We start from the raw sequence: 14,273 nt of genomic DNA, 5'->3' as shown, positions 1-14,273 counted from the left end.
TTTCCAGGTTTTCTTTTTCTTTTTTTCTTTTTTTTTTTTTTTTTTTTTTTTTTTTTTTGTCTTTTTGCTATTTCTTTGGGCCACACCCAGGGCATATGGAGGTTCCCAGGCTAGGGGTCGAATCGGAGCTGTAGCCACTGGCCTACGCCAGAGCCACAGCAACGCAGGATCCGAGCCGCATCTGCAACCTACACCACAGCTCACGGCAACGCCGGATCGTTAACCCACTGAGCAAGGGCAGGGACCGAACCCGCAACCTCATGGTTCCTAGTCAGATTCATTAACCACTGCACCACGACGGGAACTCCCTGTTATTGATTTCTAGTTTCAAATCATTATAGTCAGAAAAGATATTACCTATGATTTCAAACCTCTTATATTTGTTAAGACTTATTTTGTGGCCTAATATATAAATCTATCCTGAAGACTGTTTCAGGTACTCTTGGGACAAATGTGTACTCTGCTTTTATTGGACAGAATATTTTGAATATATCTGTTAGGTCCATTTGGTACTAGGTACAGTTCAAGTCCAATACGTCCTCATTGATTTTATGTCTGAAAGATCTATCACTTGCTGAAAGTGGGGTATAGAGCACATCTAATATTGTTGTATTGTTGTCTATTTCTCACTTCAGTTCTGTTAACATTTGCTCTCTGTTCTTAGGTGCTCTGAAGTTGAGTATGTATATATTTATAGTTATCATATACTCTTTATGAACTGACCCCTCTATCATTATAAAATCACCTCTTTTGTTTCTTGCTACAGTTTTTTTTATTAAAATCTATTTTGTGTGATATAAAAATAGACACCACTGCTATTCGTTCCCATCTGAGATTATCTTCTTATATTCCTTTGCTTTCAGCCTATTAGTAATGAAGCCAGTCCTCAAAACTAAAATAAGTCTGTTTTAAGTAGAATATTCTTGGATCTTTTTAAAATATCCATTCAGCCACCCTATGTCTTTTGGTTGAGAATTTATCCACTTATATTTAAAGTAATTATTGATAGGTAATAATTTACTATTGCACTTTAGGAGTTCCTGTTGTGGCACAGTAGAAACAAATCCAACTAGTATCTATGGGGATGCAGGTTTTATTCCTGGCCTTGCTCAGTGGGTTGGGGATCCAGTGTTGCCATAAGCTGTGGTATAGGTTGCAGATGCAGCTCAGATCCCATGTGGCTGTGGCTGTGGTACAGGCCAGCAGCTGTAGTTCACATTCAACCCCTGCCTGGGAACTTCCATATGCTGGGGGTGCGGTCCTAAAAAACAACAACAACAACAAATTGCTATTTTAAAAATTGTTTTCTAGGAATTCCTGCTGTGGCACAGTAGGTTAATGATTCAGCTAATCTCAGTGGAAGTGCCGGTACGATCCCCAGCCTGGTGCAGTGGGTTAAGGATCTGGCATTTCTGCAGCTGTGCGATAGGTCATAGTTCTGGCTTGGATTCCATCTCTGGCCTAGGAACTTTCATATACTGTGGGTGAAGCCAAAAATTTTTTTAAATTGTTTTCTAGCTCTTTTCGTAGTTCTTTTGATCCTTTTCTCCTCTCTTGCTACCTTTCTTTGTGAACTGATGACTTTCCTTAGTGGTGTGCTTTGATTCCTTTTTCTTTATCTTGCATGTTTCTACTGCAGGATTTTGCTTCCTGGTCATACAAGACTTACAAAAACATTTTATAGCTATAGATATTACAACTTAACTTCAATCCCACATAAAATCTCTATCATTTTACTCAATTTCCACTACTTTATATTTCTGATGTCACAATTTACATTTTCTGTATTGTGTATCCATTATATTATATCCATAATTATTTAAAATTTTTCTGTCCTTTAACCTTTATACTCAAGTTATATACTACCACATTACAGTACTGGGGCATTCTAAATTCTTAATTTGACTATAGACTTTATCATGGTGTTTTATATCTTCATATGCTTTCATACCATAATTAGCATCATTTCATTTCAGCTTGAAGAACTGAAACTTTCAGCATTTCTTACATGGCAGATACAGCAGTGATGAATTGCTTCAGCTTTTGTTTGCCTGGGAAAGCCTTCATATGTCCTCCATTTCTTAAGGACAACTTTACTGGGTAAAGTATTCTTGGTTGGCAGCTTTTTTCTTTTGGCCCTTTGAATGCATCATCCCACTTTCTCCTAGCCTGCAAAGTGTCTGTTAGGAAATCTAATCATAGCTGTATGAGGGTTTCTTGTAAGTGACAAATGTCTTTTTTCTCACCACTTTCACGATTCTCTGTTTTTGATTATTTTTTTCTCTCTCTTTTTTTAAAAAATTGTATTTGATTTACAATGTTGTGTTAGTTTCAGGTATACAGCAAAGTGATTTAGTTATGCATACATAACATATGTGTGTGTGTATAGACTCTGTTCCATTATAGGTTATTCTAAGATGTTAAATATAGTTCCCTGTGCTATATAGTGTGTCCTTGTTTATTTTATATATAGTACTGTGTATCTGCTAATTCCAAACTTCTACCTTATCCCCCTCTTTTCTCCTTTGGTAACCATAAGTTTGTTTTCTATGTCTGTGAGTCTACTTTAGTTTTATAAGTTCATTTGTATCATTTTTTTAGATTCCACATATATCATATGATATTTGTCTTTTCTGTTTTTAATGTTTGATAGTTTTATTATAATATCTCAGAGAAAATCTCTGTGGGTTGAAATTGTTTGGGGACCTATGACCTTCAAGAACTTGATGTCCAAATCTCTCCCCAGATTTGGCAAGTTCTCAAGCAATATTGCTTCAAAAAAGCTTTCTGCCCCTTTTGCTTCTCTTCTCTTCCCAGTTCTCTAATAATTTGTAGAATGCATCTCTCAAAAGTATTCTTTAAATACCACAGGGTTTCTTCATCTTTTTTACTTTCTTCTCCTTTGACTGGAAAATTTTGGTTCATCTGTCTTTTTGGTTTTTTGGCCATGCCCATGACATGCAGAAGTTCCAGGGCCAGGGATCAAACCTGTGCCACAACAGTAACCCAAACCACAGCAGTGACAAAGCCAGATCCTTAACCCCCTGAGCCGCTAGGGAATTCTAATTGATTCATGTGTCTTTAAGTTCATTGATTTTTTTTTCCCTGCTTGGTCTAGTCTAATATTGAAGCTCTCTACTTAATTCTTCAGTTCAGTCACTGTATTTTCAGTTCCAAAATTTATGTTTGGTTCTTTTTTACGTTTCCATTTTTTTATGGTTGAATTTCTTGTTTTGTTCTTGTATTGTTTTTCTGATTGTGTTGAATTGTTTATTGATGTTCTCTTGTACTTCTCAGAGCACCTTTAGAACAATTATTTTGAATTCTTTGTCAGGTGATCTGGGTATCTCCATTTCTCTGGAGCCAGTTACTGAAAATTTACTGTGTTCCTTTTGTGGTATCATGTTTCCCTGATTCTTTGTGATCCCTGTAGTCTTTGTGTTGGATTGACTCCTGTAAGAAAAGACCTTCATCTTGGGGTAGGAGCATGCTGGAGCTGTGAATCTGGGTCTAATGGTGCAGGGTGCCCAGGGCAGGGCACTGGCAGCTCTGGGGCCCAGAGCACATGTCTTGTTGGCTGAGGCTACATGGGTCCACAACATCAACAAATATGTGATCCCTGGAGAAAGCTGTGGAGAGTCTACTATGGCTGTAAGGTATGTTGGGGTCCTCAGTGGTTTTCTACATCCAGTGGCTAGAGATGATGGCAGGCATCAGTGGTGGCCAGAGCCAGTGGTGTGGCTTCAGGGTCCAGCTTCAGGTGCCTGTGTAGTGGTAGGGGGTAGCTGCAGATACAAGTAATAGCAAGGGCTGGTGCCAAGTGCTGATGCATTAGCAACTGCAGTGGTCCTGGCTGTCAGCACACATTCATGAAGTTGTATAGGCTAACCCTGAATACAATGTGTGGTAGTGGAGGCAGGGATAGGAGTTGGGCTGGCCATGTATAGGTGCACAGCTATAGGGACTAGCTTTAGGTGACACAGGGTTAAAGGCCAGCAACAAAAGTCAAGGCTAGATCTGGGCCACAAGCAGCTGTGGGGGCCTTGACTACTGGCGTTTACTCCTGTAGCTACATGGGATCCCTGCAAGTGTATGCATGGCAATGAGGGCCAGTGTTGGGAATCAGGTTGGTGGAGTGGAGATGCACAGCTGCAAGGGCTATTTGTGAGCACACGCATAGACTGGTGTCTTAACACGTGCACAACCACAGAGGCTAAGGCTTTTGTTTGTTGCATATTTCATGCTATGGCAAGTGATATGGAAGGAGCAGGTGGCTGGCATCTATGAATGTAAATACCTGTGGGGTGAAAACCTAAATGGCAAAATCTGCAGGCGTTCTCTGGTGGCTGTGCTGGTCTTTGGTTTCTTCACTGGGAAAATATGCTGGGGTCTTCTGTGGATCAGTCTGCTGAGGTTCATGATGAGTCCCCCAGTGATAAAAGCTGAGGGGGTCTGCAGTGTCCACAGGGTTGTTGAGGTCCTTAGCTGCTGTGATCATACGCAAAGCAGGCTACTGGGAGCCATGGATGCTCCCAACAGATGGTTGATACTGGTAGCCCCTGCCCTACTTCCTTGTTCCAGTTTTCCCTAGATGTCTCAGTCTTTATACCAAGTTTATTCCAATTATTGCATTTGTAATTTTCTAGAGCTCCTTATATTGTTCCACTCTGCTTTTTGGACATTTCCTCATTTCTTTTTAAAGATAGCAATCACCATTTTCTTCCGCTGAGTTGTCTTTTTTCAAAATTTCTTTTTTATGTATATCTTTGCATCTCTAATGTTCACATGGGAGGTTTTCTCCGATGTCTACTGATGCTTGGCTGTCCTGAAGTGCCATGTAGGATCTGGGTCTCACTGGGTTTCAGATCATTGGGTTTCACTGCATGCAAGTTTGTGGAAAGGAGTGCTCATCTTACCCAACGCCTTTTAATACTGTATATATTCTGACAACATTCAAAATTGTTATATCTGAACTTCCCTTCTGAAATCCAGACTTTCAACATCTCAGTTTGGAAGTTTAAAAGGCATCTAAACCTTGAAAAGAAAAGTTAAAACTATTGATCCCCACTGCTCTATTTTCAAACCTGCTTCTTCCACAATGTTTCCTTTTCTACCTTTAACCAGGTCAAAGTTAGGCAGGTCAAGACACAGTAGTCATTCTTCTCTGCCTTTCTCTCCCTCTCTTTTTTTGTAAACACACATAACTGTTCTACCAGCAACCCTGAATGGACCTACCTCCAACACATATTCAGAATCCAACAACTTACCACTTCCTCTGTTTCAACTCTACCTAACCCAAGATATTGAAATCAAAATCTTTTGGTTGAATGATCGCTCCCTGCTTCCATTCTTACCCCAAGACAGTCCTTCTGCACACATCAGCTGGAGTTCTCCCTTTTAAAATGGAAGCCAATCATGTAATTTCCCTGCTCAAATGCCTTTACAGGTCTTCCGTCACACTTAAAATAAAATGCAAAGTCCTTACCAAAAATCATATCCTTGAAGCCACCACTCTGAGAAGAGTTCTCAGCTTCAGGCTTTCATTCTTCCTTCATGTTCATGATTTTTACTTATAACATCTATATTCTCTGTCGCATTTATTCTCCATTCCTATTGCTGTCTAGTCATTATTTCTTGTCCAAATCACTTCTGTGGTCTTTTTCCTTTCTGATTCCAGTCTTCTGCATTTTATACTCTATAATGACAGTCAGCTTCCCCCCCCACCCCCCAGAGTCAGCATTTTAAAACTAATATTTGATTATGCCACTCCATGGTTCTATCAGACTAGCAGTTCCATCAATCTGGGACTTACAAAGTTCTTCATGATCTGGCTCTTCCCTTCTTCTTGTCCTTATTTCCCAATTGCTAACACATACTTACATGCCAAAGTTACCAAATATCTTACAGTTTTTTTGGAATTATGACTTCGCTATGCTCTGTGCCTTTTTGAAATATCTTTCCTTTTTGCTTGTCTTCCTGGTGAATCACTGTTCAACCCTCAAGGCTCTGAAAGCTTTCACTGATTTTTCCCAGCCCTAGGAAATCAGTCACCCCCTCTAATAGCATCAGTGTAGACCTTAACTATGACATGCAGCACATATATGACAACTACTTGTTTGTGGTCTGTTTGATCCCACTAGAGTAGTTTCTAAACATGGGGATCATGTATGGGCTTCAGAGGCAAGCATCAATTCCTTAAAATTGAGTGTAAAATTTTATATGCAAAATCATACTTGCATCATCCTTGGGAGAAATTTGATGTGATCCTTCATAATCTTAAAGGAATTAGGAACCAATATTCTAGATGGTAATATTCTTTTTTTTTTTTTTTTGCTTTTTAGGGCCGCACCTGCATCACATAGAGGTTCCCAGGCTAGGGGTCCAATCGGAGCTACAGCTGCCAGCCTGCACCGCAGTCATAACAATGCCAGATCCGAGCCGCATCTGCAATCTACACCATTGCGCATGACAATGCGGATCCTTAACCCACTGAGTGAGGCCAGGGATCGAACCTGCAACCTCATGGTTCCTAGTCAGATTCATTTCCTCTGCACCACAATGGGAACTCCCTAGGTGGTAATATTCTTGAAGGAAGGAATAAGTCATTCATCTCTAATTTCAGTATCTTACACCTATCACTGTGTGCAGAGCATAGTTAAGGCAATTGAACACAAATGCTTTTGCATGCTTGTAAATATAAATAAACTAATATATAGAAGAAATTGATATGCTATTTGTCTATTATTCAGGCAAATTTCCTATGGTCCCTGACTAGTTTGTATCCTCTATGTTCCCCCAAATACTATATTTTCTTAAAGAGAAATTAGTAATTCTTTCTAAAACTTGTAATTCTCATTTATATTCCTCAAATATATATTCCTCAAAGGGAGGTTTTACCCAGTCCTTTTAGTCTAAGCTTACTGGTCACCTAAGGTTTCTGATGTTTATTTGTTTTACTTTAAAATTTTGTACCTTTAGTTACTTCTTCTCTTTAAGCCCTGTAAAATGTAATCCTGGTTATCAGTGAACTCAATATACTTTTTTTTTTTTTTTAACGGCTGCCTCTGTGGCATGTGGAAGGGTCTGGCCTAGGGACTGAATCCAAGATACGGTTGCAACCTATGCCAAAGCTGTGGCAATGATGGATTCTTTAACCCACTGCACCAGGCTGAGGATCAAACCCATGCTTCGACAGCAACTCGAGCCGCTAAAGTAATATTAACTCAATAATAACCAACATGGAGTTCCTGTCATGGTGCAGCGGAAATGAATCTGACTAGGAACCATGAGGTTGCGGGTTCAATCCCTGGCCTCACTCAGTGGGTTAAGGATCTGGCGTTGCCGTGAGCTGTGGTGTACATCGCAGATGTGGATCGGATTCTGTGTTGCTATGGCTGTGGTGTACGCCGGCAGCTACAGCTCTGACTGGACCTCTAGCCTGGGAACCTCCATATGCCATGCGTATGGCCCTGAAAAGACAAAAAAAAAAAAAAAAAAAAAAAAGAAAAAAGAAAATAACGAGCAGACAGCTAAAGGATTTATCAGTTTCTGTATCTCTTAGAAATACTGATACACTGATAAATAATAAGGTCCTAATGCATAGCATAGGGACTTATATTCAATAACTTATAATAAACTATAATAAAAAGAATCGGAAAAAGAACATGTACACATATGTATACAGTATATATACATGTGTGAGTATAACTGAATCACTTTGCTTTACACTAGAAACTAACACAATACTGTAAATCAACTATATTTCAATAAAAAATTTTAAAAGAAATATTGTTACATTATTTCCAGGGTTACCAATCATTACATTAACTAATAATTTGCTCTTTTCATCTTCAACTCCTTGTCTTCCTAAGAGGTAGTAAGAGTCAGGATTTTAGTAGTTTCTGTTGGCTGAAGGAGCTCTGTTACTAGCAAAACCAACTGAGAAATGGCCCCTAGACATTACACATCCAACAAAGAAATTCCACTTACAGAACAAGTATAATAGGTACTGTCCAGATAAGGTAACACATTAAAACAATGACAAAGGAATAATTTTAGCAATATTGTTTCATAGCGTAATTAGGGATAATAAAGGAGACAAAAATGAAGTGTGCAGGAACAAGCTACCCTGTGTTATATTTCTTACCATTTTATAGAGATCTGAAACACTAATCTGGTCCGAATCCACTACTTCAAAGTCCTTTCGAGGCACCAGGTCCAGGCCCAAATGCCTAGTAAAGAGAAAGACCACATTGAGCATGCCATGTCCTCAGATTACTAATCTTTCTTTATGTGCCTAGGAATCCATGCCTGCCATGACCTTGTGGACAGAGGTTCAGAGCCTGCCCCAGCAGGGATATGCCTTTGCTCTGTAACCTAATTATGTTTACCTTTAGGTAAATAAATGAGGTTAGGAATTTTAAGACTATGACAATTTTAGTAATCAAGCAGTTCCCCCTGTGACAGTAAAAACGATTCAGTCAGTATTACATTTATAACAGATTAAAGAAATCTTTTCATTAAGGATAGGTTTTCTTGGGTCATTAATAAGTCATGTTTATTTTTCTATTTCCCCCTATTTTACAAGTATGCTCAAGACTCAGCCATGCATTACTTTCATTAGGATTAAAAAATTATTCATGGTCCAAGTAGATTTGTAACTCAAAGTCAAACACATAAAAATCACCTCCTAAAGGTATTAAACTCTCTCTCTCTCTCTCTATATATATATGTTTGCACTGAGTTTTATCTAATTTTCTATTTAATTAATACTGACACTGGGTTATAATAAAGACTTCACCACACATTAGCCAATATCTTAAGACCATATAGATGGAATTTTAACCAGGGAGTGCTGCTACTAAAGAAAATAATACTTAAAAGATCTGGTATAACTTGGGCAGGAAGGAGTAAGTGAGGATGACTAATGGTTGATTGGGAAGCAGTATGAGAGAGTGGAAATAACTCTGAATGGGTAAAACTCTTGGGTTCAAATAAGGTACATAATTTATATTCAGTACATGTTAGCACCTTTCTCACTGTCAGGAACAGTTCTAAACTTGGAGTCCAGTGAAATTAGGGGGTTGTGGACCCCCGTAACTACTTTAAAAAGTATGTGCATGTGTTCATGTATATGTATCTTCTCTGAGGAGAGGGCCTAGAACTCTCATCAGGGTTTCTTTCTTTTTTTTTTTTTCTTTTTGCCTTTTCTTGGGCTGCTCCCACGGTATATGGAGGTTCCCAGGCTAGGGGTCGAATCGGAGCTGTAGCCACCAGCCTACACCAGAGCCACAGCAACGCAGGATCCGAGCCATGTCTGCAACCTACACCACAGCTCACGGCAACGCCGGATCGTTAACCCACTGAGCAAGGGCAGGGACCGAACCCTCAACCTCATGGTTCCTAGTCGGATTCGTTAACCACTGCGCCACGACGGGAACTCCTCATCAGGGTTTCAAGAGCTGCTATGTGACCACCCTATTCCAAAACAAATGTTATTGTACCAATAAATTATCGTACCAGGAAAAATATTCCATTGATGATAGAAGAAGTATATACATATTTTTCACTTCACCCATATTATAAACTACATTTAGAATATGCTAGTAAAACTAATTCTGTAGGCTCTTTCTGTGCATAAAACTCCCACATATTTAAAGATATGTGTACATCCAAAGTGCAGATTTATTTATAATTTACACCCTATTTATATGGAAAGATATGAAGAGGCTAAAGAAATTGTAATGAGATTGTTTAAAAAATGGGAAATCAAACCTATATGAAGATGGTATATAAGCAAGCACACTAATTACATAGACTATTATGATTACTATGAATAAGAATTAAAATTTAGATGTGTACTTTTCTAGCAGATAAGAAAAAAGGAGAAACCATTTTTCTATTAAAGGAAAAAACTCATATCTTCCTATTATCTATTATTATAACTTGTATTATTATATAATAGAGAAATATACATTTTTAAAAAGGAATAATTTTTTGGTACTAAAAGCTAAAAAGAAAAACCTCATAGTTTTGCATGATGAGAAGATCAGTAATACACTGTTGGCCTTAACTAAAATAGTCTACAACTTAACGGTAAAACCATCAAATACTATTACTGAAGATAATGCACTTAAATCTCTAAGATATTTTATTTCTTGTCTTCATAGATCAAAGAAGACACCATTTAACTACCTCTTACCAATTATTCTTAATTTCTCTGAAATAACTTCAGGCCTCTGGCTTCTAATACCTATAGCATGTAAAAGCAGTAGTGTTGTCATGGAGGGCAAGACAGAGCTGAAGCATATCATTTCTACCTCTTTAGTTTTTTTTTTTTTTTTTTTTTTTTTTTTTTTTTAAATGGCTGTACCCATGGCATATGGAAGCTCCACGACCAGGGATTGAATCTGAGCTATAGCTGGACCTAAGCTATGCCTGTGGCAATGCCAGATCCTTTAACCCACTGTGCTGGGCCAGGATGGAACCCATGACTCCCCAGTCAGATTCTTTTTTTTTTTTTTTTTTAGGGCCACACCTGCAGCATATGGAAGTTCCCATGCTTGGGGTCAAATTGGATCTACAGCTGCCGGCTTATGCCACAGCCACAACAATGCCAGATCTGAGCTATGTCTGCAACCTACACCACAGCTCATGGCAACATCAGATCCTTAACGCAATGAGTGAGGCCGGGGATCAAACCCCATCCTCATGGATACTAGGTGGGTTCACTAGCACTGAGCCACAAAGGGAACTCCCTGCAGTCGGATTCTTAACCCACTGTGCCATAGCAGGAGTTCTCACCTCTCTTGTTTTAAAAAGCAATTTATACTTAAAAGATAATTTTGCAGTTGTAATCTTGAATATTGAGAATACTTTTACATACATATAAAAAAACAGTGGAAAAGTCACAAAAATGACATCTGTATCTGTATAAGGATAGTAGAATTAGACAATTGCTCAATTTAAAACACTTTACACACTTTCTGTATCATACTATTGAAATTTCTTTAAATACAAAAATGAAGAGAGAAAATTTTAGGCCTATTCTTTAACCACTGATAGTCATAAAATACCTGAAAAAGACTGTACAAATAATCTAATCAAAATAGATGTTTTTAATACAACAGCTTAAGAAAAATTCAGATAGATCTAAGTGAACAGAGCTGGGGTTGAGTGCATGTGCACCACACTCAGTGACAGGGTTTGTGCGGAGACTGGCATCTATTATGCAAACTCTTTCTTGGAACTATTACACCCTTTTCTTGTTTGTCCATTCAATTATCCACCAATGTACCCATCCACTCACCCAAAGACACTTTCTGAAGAGCTATCATATACCACCAATCATGCTGGATACAGGAAATATAGCAGTTTTTTTTTTCTTTTTCTTTTTAGGGCCACATCTGTGACATATGGAAATTCCCAGGCTAGGGGTCAAATCAGAGCTGCAGCTGCCCACCTACACCACAGACACAGCAACACGGGATCCGAGCCACATCTGCAACCTATGCTGTAGCTTACGGCAACATTAGATCCTTAGCCCAATGAGAGAGGCCAGGGATCAAACCCGTATTCTCACAGATACTGTCAGGTTCTTAACACTCTGAGCCACTAGAGGAATTCCTACAGCAGTTTCTGAGTCAAGCAATTCATCATGTTAATTCTCCCCTGAGAACAAAATGATTTCCCTCTTCTAGAAGTCACTAGAATAAAATACCCGTTTAGTTTTTTTTATTTCATTATACTAGGAAATAAGAAAATGATTAACAGGTGATTTAATAAAACCAGAAACTGATTTCCTTCTATTAAGATCATCTTCAATGGGAGAAAAATAGTTTCCAAAAGCTAAACTGAAAGACTGTCCTCACTGGAAGAAGGCAGAGATGCTGCACAGTGAGAAACAACACATGTGCACAACAAATTTCACCCCATAAAAGACGTTCCTGGCTATTTCCCCTTATGGTGTCTAAGAATAGTGACCAGCTAAGTGCATGGAATAGTCAACTTAGTTTTTTCTCTGTCTTCATAGAAAAGGGAGGCAGTGCAGTGGAGTAGTTAGAAGCATGGGCTCTGAAGTCAGATTGCCTAGTTTGTACCTTTGTTCTCCCACCAAGTCACACTGTCTTCTCTGCTATCATAGGCTGTTGGAAGGATTAATCCATGTAAAGCACTCAGTATACTGCCAAGCACTGTGAATTGCTTTTGCTGTTATAATTATCATTGTGTTACATCGTTAGCAAAAATATGGCTTAAAGTACAAGAACTGCGATTAAAGAGAATAGTGTCTGAAAAAAGACTGAAACAGATGGACACAAGCAGGAGGCATACAACCAAGTATGTATCTACATACAGATGTAGTATAAAGCTGAGTCTTCAAAAGTCTTACTAATTGTTTAGGTGAAGAGTCTTCGCAAAATATTTAGTCTTTTCTCACAACTTGTCACTAATCACTCATTCCAATAATTCAATAAATATTTATTGGCACCTACTATGTGCTAGGCTCATGCTGAACTTAGGGACAAAGCAGTAAAATAAGAGACATATTTGCTCTTACATTATTTTAGGTACACTTCTCTAAAGGCCTTTAATCTCAATATCAAATTATTTGAATTTTACATGTTTTTTTAATGTCCCACAGCCTTGTGACCTTTTTAGGGCCACACCCCAGGCCAGGGGTCGAATCAGAGCTGTAGCTGCTGGCCTATGCCACAGCCACAGCAATGCCAGATCTAAGCCACGTTTGTGACCTACACAACAGCTCATGGCAACGCAAGATCCTTAACACACTGAACAAGGCCAGGGATCAAACCTCCATCCTCATGGATACTAGTTGGGTTCATTACCACTGAGCCACAATGGTAACTCCCTATTCTATTTTCTATTGTATCTCCTTCTGGGTTTCTACATCTGAAGCAGAAAACAAAAAAAACCTTGAAGTTAACTAATTACATACAACGGATGTTTTAAGACATTTAGGACTTAGTTCTCCACCAGAAAGAGTTGAGAAAGGCTACAGGTATTAAATTTCCTGTGGGCAGTGCCTTTTTCTATTACCTATAGTAAGGGCACAGAGATGTAACTATACTAATGAAATCACGGTATATTTATATTTATATAATAATAAAATACAATAAATAAGTAATAATAGCTACCTTTTACCGAACATATACCTGGAATAGGCATTTTACATATATCCTCTCAAAGTATTATGGGAAGTACACAGTATCGGACTCATTTTATTTTTATTAAAATTTTTTTTTTTTGGCCACACACATGGCATGCAGAAGTTCCCAGGCCAGGGATCAAACACTCACACAGCAATGACCTGAGCCATAGCAGTGAAGCAGTGACAACGCCAGATCCTTAACCTGCTGAGTCATCAGGCAATTCCTAAATCCATTTTATATTTGAGGAGACTGAGGCCCAAAGAGGTTAACCAGATAGCCTATTAAGGGAGTAGAGTTGAGGTTGTCTCAAGCTGTCTTACTCTGAATCCATGACATTTCCTTTATTCCTGTTGCCTTTCTATTAACCATAAAGTTAAGTACTGATGGCTATAAGTGACTATAATCAATTTGGTCATACCAGTTTTTTAAACTATTTAATTTTATGGATTACTGTTGATTTACAATGTTGTATTAGTTTCAGGTATACAGCAAAGTGAATCAGTGATACATATAATTATATCCATTCTTTTTTCTCATATAGGTTATTACAAATTACTGAGTAGATTTTCCTGTGCTATACAGTAGGTTCTCATTAATTATCTATTTTATACAAGAGTGTGTATATGTTATTCCCTCCCTCCCAATTCTTCTCTTGCCTCCATCCCCTGATGGTTTCACTTATGGTAACCATAAGAATGGTTTTGAAAACTGTGAGTTTACTTGTTTTTTAAATAAGTTCTTTTGTATCATTTCTATTAGATTACACATATAAATGGTATCATATGCTATTTGTCTTTATCCTACTTACTTCACTCAGGATGATAATCTCTAAGACCATCCATGTTGCTGCAAATAGAATTATTTTGTTCTTTTTTATGGCTGAGTAATATTTCATTGTATATAGGTACCACATCTTCTCTATACATTCCTCTGTTGATGGACATTTAGGTTGCTTCCATGTCTTGGCTATTGTAAATGTTGCTGCAGTGAACATTGGGATGCACATATCTTTCATATATGATCTTCTTCAGATATATGCCCAGGAGTGGGATTGCTGGATGACATGATGGTTCTATATTTAGTTTTTTAAGGAACCGTCATACT

At 38.2% G+C, this 14,273-nt stretch overlaps 1 protein-coding gene across 14 annotated transcripts in view; it reads right to left on the bottom strand.

The window, feature by feature from the left end:
• The window catches only part of DOCK3 (dedicator of cytokinesis 3), a 504,996-nt gene that overhangs the window by 214,643 nt on the left and 276,080 nt on the right, over positions 1–14,273 (bottom strand). For all 14 annotated transcript variants that reach the window (XM_021068831.1, XM_021068838.1, XM_021068839.1 and 11 more), the window contains one exon: positions 8,147–8,231. In XM_021068831.1, coding sequence (XP_020924490.1) covers positions 8,147–8,231 — 85 coding nt within the window. The remainder of the gene's footprint in view (positions 1–8,146; positions 8,232–14,273) is intronic.

Source organism: Sus scrofa, chromosome 13 (assembly GCF_000003025.6).
Source record: "Sus scrofa isolate TJ Tabasco breed Duroc chromosome 13, Sscrofa11.1, whole genome shotgun sequence".
In the NCBI taxonomy this organism is placed as follows: Eukaryota; Metazoa; Chordata; class Mammalia; order Artiodactyla; family Suidae; genus Sus; species Sus scrofa.
This window is presented reverse-complemented; position numbering and strand designations above follow the sequence as displayed.